The 13,975-nt window shown below is 42.1% G+C and overlaps 1 protein-coding gene across 2 annotated transcripts in view; it reads right to left on the reverse strand.

The window, feature by feature from the left end:
* Positions 1–1,530: 1,530 nt before the first annotated feature.
* SDHA (succinate dehydrogenase complex flavoprotein subunit A) overlaps positions 1,531–13,975 on the reverse strand; it is a 30,215-nt gene continuing 17,770 nt past the window's right edge. For both annotated transcript variants that reach the window (XM_025867520.2, XM_025867521.2), the window contains exons 11-15: positions 11,640–11,758; positions 6,274–6,385; positions 5,963–6,093; positions 3,386–3,499; positions 1,531–2,058 (exon numbers count right to left, since the gene is read on the reverse strand). In XM_025867520.2, coding sequence (XP_025723305.1) covers positions 1,972–2,058; positions 3,386–3,499; positions 5,963–6,093; positions 6,274–6,385; positions 11,640–11,758 — 563 coding nt within the window. In that variant the 3' untranslated portion in view covers positions 1,531–1,971. The remainder of the gene's footprint in view (positions 2,059–3,385; positions 3,500–5,962; positions 6,094–6,273; positions 6,386–11,639; positions 11,759–13,975) is intronic.

The following is a 13,975-nucleotide window of genomic DNA, read 5'->3' on the forward strand; positions in this document are numbered from 1 at the left end:
AGGTTTCTTAGTTGGTTCCATTTATCCTTCAAGTTCACTGAAACTGTAAACTCAAAAGTTCTATGTCCTAATGCCACTTGAAATGACACTTTCCTCTTGGTGACAGTCACAGCTGGATTTGCAGTGGGGTTGCAGACACTCAATACTGTGTGGCTTGGAACTCCCCCAGCACTCACCAGACCTGTAGCTTCTTGCCCCAAGCACCTGCAACTCTTGCCTGGGGTCTTTCTCTGGTGGTAGAAGTGTGGCAGGGAGCAGGGCCAGGAGCCGACACTTGGCTGCAGCCCTCAAGCCACGAAACACACCCATCCCCTTGCTTGTGCAGCAATGTCAATGAACCACAAATCATGATGCTAAGAGAAACCGAATAAGAAGAGTACATACATGCTGTATGGTTCCATTCATATGTAGTTTTGGAGCACGCAAGCTCATCTCTAATGACGGGAAGTAGATCAGTGGTTCCCTGTGCACTGTTGGGGATAAAGGGGGGGAGATTACAAAAGGGCAAGAAGAGACCTGGGCTGGCGAATATGTTTATTAACTTCTGCCAATCATACCTCAAAACAACTGTTAAAAAGGCTAACCCCCACCAAGGAAAGAAAGAAAAAAGAAAAACGCTATACTAAGATAAAATTTCTCACTATATGATTGGCAAACATCCAAACACTTGCCATCATACTTTCTTTGCAAAGCTGTGGGAAATTGGGACTCTCCTCCATCACAGAGAATTTGGGGAAGAGAATTTGGGAACATCTAAAAGAACGACATGTGCATTTACCCTTGGACCCAGCAATTCTTACTTGTTTGTCTATTTGACAGAGAGACACAGTGAGAGAGGGAACACAGGCAGGGGGAGTGGGAGAGGGAGAAGCAGGCTTCCTGTGGAGCAGGGAGCCCAATGCGAGGTTCGATCCCAGGACCCCGGGACCATGACCTGAGCCAAAGGGAGATGCTTAACGACTGAGCCACCCAGGCGCCCTGGACCCAGCAATTCCACTTCTAGGACCTCACCTCAAAGAAAAGGACTTCACACACAAAGTTACTCATTGTGGCATCTGTAATACTAGAAAGAACATAAATGTCCACCAATGGAGGGTAAGGTACATTCATGCAACCAAAAGAAGGAAGACTCACTGATGATAAGGAATGACCTCCAGATATGTAGACAAGGTGTACACAATAATGCAAATACAGATTTGCTTTCTTTTTCTCTTAGAACACTCACTAGGAAGATAACTAAAGTGGTTGCTATGGAGGGGAGCGGGGAGAGGATAGTTCCAAATACAACAGACTCTGAAGATATGTAAATGTTTTTACATATTTACCAGACAATCCCTAAAACTGAGAAACAGCAAAATCAATGACCCTAACTGTCGTGGACTGGATTCTATGGAAGCCAGCCCTGAGACAAGCACTAAGTAGGAAAGGGACCCCGAGTAGCACCTGAAAGCAAGCAGGGAAGGAAGAAACCCATTTACACCTCAGCTGTTTCCTTTAATATCTGGCTATTTAAATACTTCAGGACACATGTTCACATATTAAACCATTTACTTAGTAAGAACAAGAAGGAAATGTTTGTTTTCTTCATGTGCTGTCAACACCAAAGTTCATTTTTACTTAATATAGATGATAAAATTTCTGGATTTCGATGTTTTAGGTCAACGAACACGCCTCAAATCAAACAGTATAAGCTCTTCAATGGACTTGGAAATAGAAGCTTGTAATTTATGTTTTATTTAAGAATCATGCCCAGTTTTACTATTTCACAAGAATGAAGCAAAGGATAAAGGTAAGCTTCATTCACACTTCCTGGCTGTTCATTACTGGCAAGCTTCTGGCCACCGGGCAGATGATCTATTCAAATGGCACTCCTTATTCACTTGACTACAGGATTTTAAAAAGAGAATTATGATATGAACACATGCACGAGCTATTATACATAATTACAAAAGTTCGTCAACTCTGGTCTCATCAGTAGGAGCGAATGGCTGGAGGGACTGTGGCACAGTCAGCCTCATTTAGAGTTTTGTCGATCACTGGTCTGTATTGCAACGAAACCTTAAAAAGAAGAATCGACAGTAAGTTAAGCAAAATTTGTAGAAAAACATACAAACAGCATTCCCCTGGGCTTTTCTGAAAAATTAGCTGTAAAAGTTATTTGCAGACTATTTCAGGAACTTAAAAACACAAGTATTCACTGGAGTATTTTTTAGTAACAAACTCAAAAATGATCTAAATGCATAACAGGGGACCAGCCATGTAAATTATGGTAAATCCATGTAATGAAATACAGCAATTAAAATAACAATGTATTAAGTTCTTGATGCTTTACACAAATGCTCAAGAAGTGAAACCCTGCATACACTGTCATTCTTTATGTTTAAAGTATATATTTACAGTTTTTTCTACTTGTATTTATATACATACACACAAGGAAAAGTGTATGCACATACATGCAAAACCTGAAGGAAATATTTCAGAATGATAATGAAGGCTATCTCTGACTGGTGAGCTTACAAACATTAATTTTCTTTATTTTTGTACTTTCTAGACTTTCTAAAATGAGCATGTATTTCTTTTATAATTGTAAAAAGCCTTGAACATTACTAAAAATAGGACTGTACCGAGAGAAAAGTCTGATTTCTATACACTGTCAGAAAATAGACTTCATTCAAAATTGTAAAAGTTACTGCCTACCTGAAAGAGACACACTAGGCTCTCTGTATTAAGTGATGGTAAGAGAGCACAACATTATTTCTGTAGACTCACATAAATGATTAAGACTATCCCTTACATAAGCCTGAAAAGCTTAAGGGTAAACACTTTATGTCTTATTTCTGATTCTTAATGCTCAGCAGAAATGCCAAAAGGGTGAATTATGCTTTGGTGGATTAAGACTGTGAGCCTCTACTACAATCTAAGCGGGCTATTCCTAGGACTCTGCCCACCTCACCCCCTCCTCTGCTTGCTCTGTATCCAGGCCGATGCTTCAGGCTGCAGAGCATACCCTGGGGTTCCCTGAGGCTGCTTCCCGGTGGTCCAGCCAATGGGAAAAAAGGAGTGTTTCCCTGTCCCACCCCTACGCCCCAACCTCACTCTCAATAGGCTTCAGAATCATCATTCCCTCCCCTGCCACCAAGGCCTGGATGCGCACTCCTTGCGGGGTGCTAAAGCTGTGGAAGGCCAGTCCTTCTAAACTACTCGCCCACGTTGGATTCTGTTTCCAGGAAGAAGCCTGAGTGTCCTTTTCAGTGGTGTCTCAAATCTGTCAACAGTCAACTTAAATCCATGTTGCTTCTCCTAGTCCATCATATGCTGAACTCCAGAGTGTATGGGATAGCGTATTTATCAGTGCATACGTGAGCAGAACACACTCCCCACATACCTTCCCAGTCTTGACATCAACATAGGAAAGGGTGTGCTTCCTCCAGTGCTCCTCAAATGGCTTCTTCTGCTGCCCCTGGATGGGCCTGGAGTAATCATACTCATCAATCCGCTCCTGAAGCCAGAGAAAGTTAAGTTTATTTCAGAAAATGCCATTAACTATTACACTTCAAATTTCTTTTTTCTCTAACAGGGCAATATAACTGGAAAACATAGCAAACTCATTAAAATGATACACGAAAGACTAGTCTGATATGAATCCCTCTAGATCCCACTCAATGAGGAGGTATCCACTGTCCCAAACAGACCTTGTTCACAGAGAGCTGGGACATTCCTAGTCCATTTTTCAACCCACGTCCCTTCCCTTTTACAATTCCTAATGAAAAACCATTCTGTGTATATCTGACCTAAAAAAAACACACAGTATGAAACACAGTGCAAGTAAGTCCCAAATGCAGGTGGAATGGAGAGATGAGACCCGTGATACATTTGCCAGCAGTCAGTCCTCCGGAGTGCCCATCCATCCTGGGGCTCACGGGTAGGCCGTTCCTTCATTCCAGGGCCTCCACAGCACAGGTCCCGACAAGGGCAGGACCCAGTGAGGCCACAGAGCTAGACAGTAGGTCTGCAGCTGCACTGTGAGCCCAGAGGTCCGTTGCTACAACTACTGGGAGGGTGGCTGCAGAAATTAGGCTGATCTTTTACACACTTAAAGTTCATCACTTTTCTTTTTGCTCATATTCTGGGAGACTTCAAGTTCTTCTTTCAGCTTTTTTCATTTAAATGTTTCAATTTTAGCAATTATATTAAATTTTGCTCAAAAAGTCTTAAAAAGAAGCTGAATACTATTAAGGGGTATCCTACACACGGTAACGGGTAAGACATACAAGAGCCACTTAAAGTAAAAACCAGGGGCACCTGGCTGGCTCAGCAGTGGAGCATGGGGTTGTGAGTTTCAGCCCCATGTTGGGGGCAGAGACTACTTAAAAATAAAATCTAAAAATAACAACAAACTGAGGGATGACACAGGGAGGTGAGTGGCGGATGGGCCAGGTGGGTGATGGGTATTAAGGATGACACTTGTGATGAGCACTGGGTGTTGTATGTAAAGTGATGAATCACTGAATTCTACTCCAGAAACCAATATTGCACTGTATGCCAACTACCTAAAATTTAAATTAAAAAAGATAAATAAAAAATAAAAACACAGGGCGCCTGGGTAGCTCAGTCGGTTAAGCGACTGCCTTTGGCTCAGGTCATGATCCTGGAGTCCCGGCATCAAGTCCCAAATCGGGCTCCCTGCTCGGCAGGGAGTCTGCTTCTCCCTCTGACCCTCTTCCCTCTCGTGCTATCTCTCATTCTCTCTCTCTCAAATAAATAAAATCTTTAAAAAATAAAAACAAAAACACAAAAGTGTAAAAAAAGATGCTTTCTAAAAAAATAAATAAAAATAAAATACAAATGAAAAGATTCGAACTGTTTCTGCTGAGTGAGGCGAGCAGGGAGGTGGGCAGAGGCAGGCCTCTCACCTGGGATCAAGTGGGGCTGTAGCACTTTCCCTTATGTCTAAACACATACCGAAGGGTGAGCTCTCCTAGCGGGAGCAGCTTCCCCCTGCCTATCTGCTGTGACTGAATGAAAACTCATTCACCTCAGCCACACAAACTGCCGACCAACCCACAGTCTGGAGAAGTTTCTAGTCCTCAGTGCAGGTGATGAATGTGCTTAATAATCTTAATCTAATCTAGCTCCAGCCGGTGACAGGTAATCTAATCCTCTTGCTGTAGCCACTTTCCCCATTCGCCATGTCCAGCTGACTGGGGAGGCTGCCACCAGCAACACCACATGTTGCTGAACCAAAGCCTGTCTGGAAAGTGGCTCAGGCCAGACTGATGCTCCTCCATCCTGAACTTGTGTTTGCCCTCAAGTGCCCATTTCCTCAATGTTTTCCTGTCATACGCTGAATGCTCTGTTATGAAAGAAATTGAACTATACTCTGCCTGAAAATCAGGTTATTTAGGGACGCCTGGGTGGCTCAGTTGGTTAAGCGTCTGCCTTCGGCTCAGGTCATATCTCAGGGTTCTGGGATTGAGTCCCACGTCGGGCTCCCTGCTGCTCAGCGAGGAGTCTGCTTCTCCCTCTGCCTCTGTTCTTCCCCTCACCACCCCCTGCCCCACTCATGTTCGCGTACATGCTCTCTCTCAAACAAATAAAATCTAAAAAAAAAAAATCAGACCAAGATGAGGTCAGGTCTCAATAAGTTACTCATCATTTTAGCATTTTCTGGCAACAGTACTCAGACTGCACACTAATCTTTGACCTGGTAACAATCCGGTGTGTTCTCCTTGGAGGTGCTGCTACTGGCAGCGGCAGATGCCGATCTGAAGCAAGAAAAAGGTCATGCTGGTGCTAAACACAGTGATACCAAAGTATGAAAGTTATCAGGGGAAAAAATACTTTTTTCAATTTGCTTTTGGGAAAATGGAGTGAAATGTACAGAAAGTGCAGGGTTAGGGACTGAGCAATGCCAGTGGACAGAAAACATGATGTGTACACAGGATGTGTTGTCAAGACGCACCCTGTAATCTTCCCTGGCATGAGCACCACGAGACTCCTTCCGGGCCTCTGCTCCGTAAATGGTCTGAAGTGCACAGAGCATCAGGTTCTGCAGCTCCAGCGTCTCCACCAGGTCAGTGTTCCAGACCATTCCTGGGGACACACAAGGCACCAATGAGAGACAGGATCCAGTCAGATGGGTCCTCCAGGCTGTGACTGTGGGCTTGCCAGTTTCGACACAAACAGCAAGGATGGGGATAAGGCAGCACTAAGTGGCACAGACAGGGCTCTGAGGAACCCCAACTGTATGCAGAGGCCCATGGAACTGCTTACCTCGGTCAAACGTCTTCAGATGTTTTAGGTCTCCATAGAGCTGGCTGATTTTCTCACAGCCTTCCTGTAACACACTTCCCACCCGGAACACTGCAGCATGATTTTGCATCGACTGTAACACAAAATATCATCTGTAAATCTTCAACTAGTATGAAGAAGCCATGCCTAAAACTGATAAACCCTTTAGATTTTTTCTTACACATTTCACTTTTACTTTTGAAGATTTTATTTTGAAGTTCTCTACACCCAATGTGGGGCTCAAACTCACAACCCTACTCCACCAACTGAGCCAGCCAGGTACCCCTGCATTTCATTTTTTATAAAATATTTATATAAATCAAATTTAAAAACTATGAAATTCAGATTGAATCTATGACTCTGAATTCTACTTCATTCTTTAAGTAAGCTCTATGCCCAAATGGGGCTTAAACATACAACCTTAAGATCAAAGTTGTGTGTTCTACTGACTGGGCCAGGCAGGTGCCATTACTCTGAATTTTAAAGTAAAGTTTGTTCATGGGCACTTTTAAGATCTACTCTCTTAGCAACTTTCAAATATGTAATGAAGTGTAATTACCAGGCTGTACATTACAAGCCCCAGGACTTACTTATTTTTAATTGGAAGCTTGTACCTTTTGTCTCCTTTCACCCACTCCCCATCTCTGGCAACCGTCAATCTGTTCTCTGTATCTATGAGCTCAGTTTCTTGTTTTTTAAGATTCTACATATAAGTGGAATCATAAGATACTTGTCTTTGTCTTTATTTCACTGAGCATAATGCCCTCTAGACCCACCCATGTTGTCACAAATAGAAAATTTCATTCTTTTTTATGCCTCAATGATAATGTTTATACACATATAAAATATACACCATATAAAGTATATAGAACATATACGCACATCTTCATTATCCATTCATCCAATAGACATCTAGGTTATTTTCATATCTTGACTCTGGTAAATAATACTGAAATAGACATGGGATACATATATCTTTTGGAATTAGCGTTTTCATTTCCTTTGGATAAATACACAGAAGTGGAATTGCTGGATCATACAGTTCTATTTTTAATTTTTTTTTAAGATTTTATTTATTTATTTGACAGAGAGAGATAGCCAGAGCAGGAACACAAGCAGGGGGTGTGGGAGAGGGAGAAGCAGGCTTCCCGCCGAGCAGGGAGCCCGATGCAGGGCTCAATCCCAGGACCCTGGGATCATGACCTGAGCTGAAGGCAGACGCTTAACGACTGAGCCACCCAGGCGCCCCTCTATTTTTAATTTTGGGGGGAACCTCCATACTGTCTTCCACAGTGGCTGCACCAATTTGCATTCCCACCAACAGGGCATGAGGGTTCCCCTTTCTCCACATTCTTGCCAACGTTTGTGTTTCTGGTCTTTTTGATACTAATCATTTCTGATGGGTGTGAAGGTATGTTTCTGATTAGCATTTCCCTGATGAGTGGTGATGTTGAGCATCTTTTCACATGTCTGCCACCTCTGTTTTCTTTGGAAAAATGTTCAGATCCTCTGTCCATTTCTTAGATTGTTTTTATGCTACGGAGTTGTAGGAGTTCTTTATATATTTTGGGATATTAGTCCCTTATCAGATGTATGACTTGCAAATATTTCCTCCTACTCTACAGGCTGCCTTTTCATTTTGTTGGGTTTCCTTTGTTCTGCATAAGTTTTTTAAGTTTGCTGTGGTCCCAGCAGTTTATTTTTACTTTTGTTGCCTTTGCTCTTGGTGTCAAATCCAAAAACTCACAGCCAAGACCATTATTAAGGTCCTTACCATCTGTGTTTTCTTCTAGTTTTATGGTTTCAGGTCTTATATTCAAGCCTTTAATCCGTTTTGAGTCAGTGTTGTGTGTGGTGTCAGCATGTGGCTGTTCATTTTTTCCAACATCATTAGAGAGACTGTTCTTTTCCCATTGTATATTCTTGGCTCTTTTGTTGTAAATTAATTAACCATATATACATGGGTTTATTTATGAGCTTGATTCTATTCCATTGATCCACAGGTCTGTTTTTAGGCCAATACCTGTTTGGATTACTATTCCTTTGTAATATAGTTTGAAATCAGGGAAAGAGCTATGCCTCCAGTTTTCTCTCTCAGGATTGCTTTGGCTATTCAGGATTTCTTTGGCTATTCAGCGTCTTTTGTGGTTCCATACTAATTTTAAAATTGTTTCTTCTATTTCTGTAAAAAAATGCCATTGGAATTCTAACAATGATTGCACCGAGTCTGGGGATTGCTTTGGTGATATGGAAATTTTAAAAATATTGATTCTTCCAATCCAGGAGTACAGAATATCTTTCCACCTATGTATGTCTTCAACTTTATTCATTAATGTTTTACAATCTTCAGTGTACAGATTTTTTCCCCTCGTTTAAATTTATTCCTAGGTATTTTATTCTTTTTGATGCAATTGTAAATGGGATTATTTTCTTTGAGCATTCAGTATTTCTGTAACAGAGACAACAGATTTGTATGTATCGATTTTGTATCTGTCAGCTTTACTGAATTCACTTAGTAGTTCTAAGTTTTTTTGGTGGAGTCTGTCATATGTGATCTGATACATCTGTAAACAGTGACTTTTACTTCTTCCTTTCCATTTTGGATGCCTTTATTTCTCTTTCCTGCCCGACTGCTCTAACCAGGACTTCCAGTGCTGTTGAACAAAGTGGTGAGGGTGAACATCCCTGTCTTGTTCCTGTGGTGAAAGCTTTCCACCACTGAGTATAACATTAGCTGTGGACTTGTCATGTATGGCCTTTATTACATTGAGGTAACTTCCCTCTATACTTGCCTCATTGAGAGTTTCATCATAAATTGATGTTAAAATGCAGTTTTGATTAAAGGTTTTAAAAAAATGTTTCTATGGTCCCATTAAGTATGTGTCTTAAATCCACATACATTAGTTCAAGTGGAACATTTTGCATTTAGGGAAGGCAATTTGTGGAACTCGGCCAGGTTCTGTGATTCCAAGCAAACAACTTCTGAGGCGTGATATACTGAATGGTGGCAGAAAGGTATCAGGGCACCACCTCTGAATTCCCAAGGAAACACCACCTCCTATGGGTTGTTGTTGTTTTTTAAGATTTTATTTATTTGACAGAGAGAGGGAACACAAGCAGGGGGAGCAGGAGAGGGAGAAGCAGGCTTCCCGCGGAGCAGGGAGCCCGATGCGGGGCTCGATCCCAGGACCCTGGGATTATGACCTGAGCCGAAGGCAGACACTTAACCACCCACGTGCCCCAGAATGATATGCACACCATCAAATGTCCTGGTCTTTCAGTACAAGCAAATGGAAAGAACTATCTTAGAACCTAGTAAATGTTAATTAAAACATTCTTTTATTGCATTCTTTAGTGCTCATGCTTTCCTACTCTTTAGGGTTACGTTTATTCAAGGCATTTTATCCTTTTGGCTGTACTGTGAATGAAGTAATTTTCAAGTGGATTCCTGCAGGCATACTGGAAAGCTACTGATGAATCTTTTATACAGATATCTTACTTCATTCTTGTTTTTACTAGTTTTTTACTTACTGTCTTGAGATTTTTAATTATATCTGTAAGTAATGATACTTTTGTCTACTCCTTTTCAATACATACCTCATTTCTTTTCTATCTTACTGTATCAGCTGGACATTAGCAGAAAAATTAGTCCCCCAACTCACATGTGCATTCCAAGGCAAGATTTTGTTCAGACGACTGGGGCATCTAGAACACTGCCTGCACACAGCAGATGACAATTCAGGCGGTCCCTTACCGATAACGGTTTGATTCATTATTTTTGAGCCTTACAATGATGCAAAAGTGATCTGCCTTCGGAGAAACCGTATTTTAAATTTTCATCTTTTTCCAGGCTAGCGATGTGCAGAAAGGCACACTCTCCTGATGCTGGGCAGTGGCAGCAACCATAGCTCCCACTCAGCCCCAGGACCCCGAAGGTCAACAACCATCTGCACTCGCGCAATCATTCTGTTTTCCACTTCCAGGACAGTACTCAATAAATTACATGAGACGGTCAACACTCGATCATAAAACAGGCTTTGTATTGGATGAGTTTTCTCTCCTACTAACAAGTGTTCTGAGCACGTTTAAGGTCAGCTAAGCAGATGTTCAGTAAGTTAGAGGTGTATTAAATGCATTTATGACTTATACCACTTTCAACCTTCATCAGGATGTAACCCCATCCTAAGTCAAAGATCTGTTATGTGCCTTACTTGGTGGGAATGCCTCTAGGATTTCCTATTTCAAAATACCTCATGGATTCACCATTTCCACACCCAAACTGAAGCTCCTACTATCCAGTGCAGTGATTACGTCTGTCACAGCTGGCCTCCAACTCCTGATATCAAAACCCTATAAAAGTCCTGCACAGTACCTCTTGGCTATACATCTGTCCATCATTCATGCTATTTGCCTTACCTTTCCAGGAAGCCTCCCTGAAGCCCAGTCTCCCCAAACACAGAACCACACAGTCCTATAAAAGTCGCAGTATGCAACTTTTTATTTTTGATGGTGAAGAGTCTGTGCCACTGGACCCCTTTCAGAATATGACTAAAACAAGGGGCTTCTTTTTGGAATATGCCTCCACACAGGAATTCTTGTACATGATTTCAACTTGATAGAGAGCTCATTTGTGGACCAAGAATCCCTGTATTAGAAGAATCTGATGGGTCCCTAGCTGTTTTACATACTATTTTTATGGATCTAACCCTGCGTTATCCAATGCAGTAGCCACATGTAGTGCTTTACATTAAACTGAAATTGAATAAAATTAAAATTCAGGTCTTTAGTCAGACTACAGACCTCAGGCTCCACAGTCACATGTGGAACATGACATGTTTTCACCCTCAGAGAACATTCCATCAGATGTGATGATCTAGAAGGAAAATACATCCTGACAACAACCAGTGTACAGATTACCATTTCTACCCACCACCCACATTCCCCTCTCATCCTGATTTTATTTAGAGGCTTCAATGGGCCCAGTTTAAAGACATTTCCCAAAGCTGTTGGAGGCTGGGTGTGATAGTGGGATTAATTTCTTGGCAATGAGATGTGCTGGGCTTTTAGGAAGCCTGCTACAAGAAAGCTCCCAGCTGGGAACTGAGCTTCTCAGACCTTTCACTGTCCCTCCCCCTTCAGGCTTTGACATACACATGAAGGCAGAGAGGGTCTGAGGAAGGAAGCCACATGCAAACACCCTGGGGCGTATAAGAGAATTGCAGTTTCTGCCCTGGGCTGCTATCTCCGGCCTTGTGTGTGGAAGGTGTCCTTTTGCTGTTCACCCCGAGCCTGACACAGGGGTATGGACACACCAGTCTGCTCACTCCAGAACGTGTGCACGTGCTTACCTTTTGCATGTTGAGTCGTAGTTCTGATGTTCTTATGCTTCCATCAGCAAATCTCAATTTGTCAAGATTCATGACAGACTCTTCCCCAGCATTTGGTTTAATTGGGGGAACTTTATCTCCTTAAAAAACACAGACAAAAAGCTAGAATTTAATGGAGTTTGGGAAACGTACACAAACTGAGCTGATATTCCACCTGGACTACCGTATACCTAAGAAACCACATATGGACTAGGGACCAAAGAATAAACATAAAGACAAAATTTCTGGCAAGGAGTACGTATCCAGTAAGAAATCTCTGAACAAAACAGAAACCATTCCTAAGTTTAAAAATCAGATTTATGCAAAGAAACCTTGCATTATTACTCTATTGAAGGGAAAACTGGCACCTTCACAACAGTGAGCAGTTTCCAACAATTCTGCCAACATGCCCTACCACTACCAATGGTGGTCCTCATTCAGGGATGAGGGAGGGCCTGGCCAGGCATGTTTAGAAGTCTCCTGCTGATTCGGACCCTTGCATCTGCTTACCTAAACCTATTTTTTTTCTGACTTTTCTAAAAAGATAAATGTTTCGAAAAATTTTAAAGGTTGTTTGTTTGTTTTTAATTGCCACGTTTTAGAATATATTTTCCTCAATGGGTATAATATGGGCAGAGGGTATGAAATGAGGAAACAAAGGTTTGCAGGTAAAGTAGGATTGCTCACAGCCACTCTCTGCAAGGAGGGCGGGCACCGGTCTTTCATGAGACCCACCCCAGCTCTTCTAGGCCAGCTGCGGATTCCTCTGCTTTTGTTTGTAACGATTTTTAAAAAAGGGATCATTTGGGGCTCCTGGGTGGCTTGGTTGGTTACGCATGTGATTCTTGGTCTCAGCTCAGGTCTTGATCTCAAGGTCATGAGTTCAGGCCCTGTGTTGGGCTCCACAATGTGGAGCCTACTTAAAAATGAATTAAAAGTTAAAAAGTGGTCATTTACCAAAATTTTTTTTTTTAATAGAAGTCAGATTTTTAATTTTTTTAAAGATTTTATTTATTTAAGAGAGAGAGAATGAGAGATAGAGAGCACGAGAGGGAAGAGGGTCAGAGGGAGAAGCAGACTCCCTGCTGAGCAGGGAGCCTGATGTGGGACTCGATCCCGGGACTCCAGGATCATGACCTGAGCCGAAGGCAGTCACTTAACCAACTGAGACACCCAGGCGCCCCAAAATTATTTTTCTTTAGGTGCACAGTTCTACAAATTTCAACACATATATGGATTCCTGTAACCATCATAATTAAGGTACAGAATAGGATACATAATTAGGGTACAAAATGTTTAAAATATTCAACATTTGGGGCACCTGGGTGGCTCAGTCGGTTAAGCGGCTGCCTTCGGCTCAGGTCATGACCCCGGGATCCTGGGGCTGAGCCCCGCGTCGGGCTCCCTGCTCTGCGGAGAGCCTGCTTCTCCCTCTCCCTCCGCCTGCCGCTCTGCCTACTTGTGCTATCTCTCTGTCAAATAAATAAATAAAATCTTAAAAAAAAAAAATCCAACATTTGGGAGGATGTAGCAGTGCTCTTCTCTCCCTTGTTTTTGTTTTTGAAAGTTAAAATATAATTAAGGTATAATATCATTTTTGGTGTCGTTTTGCACATTTTGCGAGAGTTGCACAAGGCCCACCATGATTAGGATGGTGACCACCTCGTTCTCTAGTTTTGTCTCTTCCATTATGTTATACAAATAAAATGAGATGTATGTAGCCTCTTGAGCCCGGATCATACAACCTAATACATCTGATATCCATTCGTGTTGTTGCACGTACAAGTAGTTCGTTCCTTTTTTTATCGCTGACTTAAAATTTTTTTACCATGTGCATTGACCTTTCAGATATAAAAGTACAAGATATTTTTACAAAACTTCCTTTTTCTCATTTTCAAAGAAAGGGAACCTCCAATTTCCTGCTTTGCTCTGAGATTTGATTTCAGGCTTCACCAGTACAATGGAATGAGCACTAGGTCTGGTGTCAGACAAGGTGGTTTTGACCCTTTTTGTAGCCAAGATGGGGACAGGGCCCCAGCTCTGCCTATCAGCCTGGACTTGTAGTCAGCGCAGGGAGAAGGTGTCTGAAAATGAACTGTCCTTTTCGTTACATGTATCTGCAAACTGCAGATGTAACGGGGAGTGTGGCATGTTATACTGAGGGCTGGGTTTAACTAGGAGGATAGTAAGACTTCCGCCAACTTAAAATCCATACAAAATACATTCAATAAAAACAGCAGAACTGAGACTAAACGGTTACCACTAGTGAAGCATAAGGGGAAGGACAGGGGCCCAGGGATTCCCACCACCTTCCCCTC

The sequence above is a fragment of the Callorhinus ursinus genome, unplaced genomic scaffold (genome assembly GCF_003265705.2).
Source record: "Callorhinus ursinus isolate GAN/ISIS: 27379988/994484 unplaced genomic scaffold, GSC_fseal_2.0 scaffold3, whole genome shotgun sequence".
Lineage (NCBI taxonomy): Eukaryota > Metazoa > Chordata > Mammalia > Carnivora > Otariidae > Callorhinus > Callorhinus ursinus.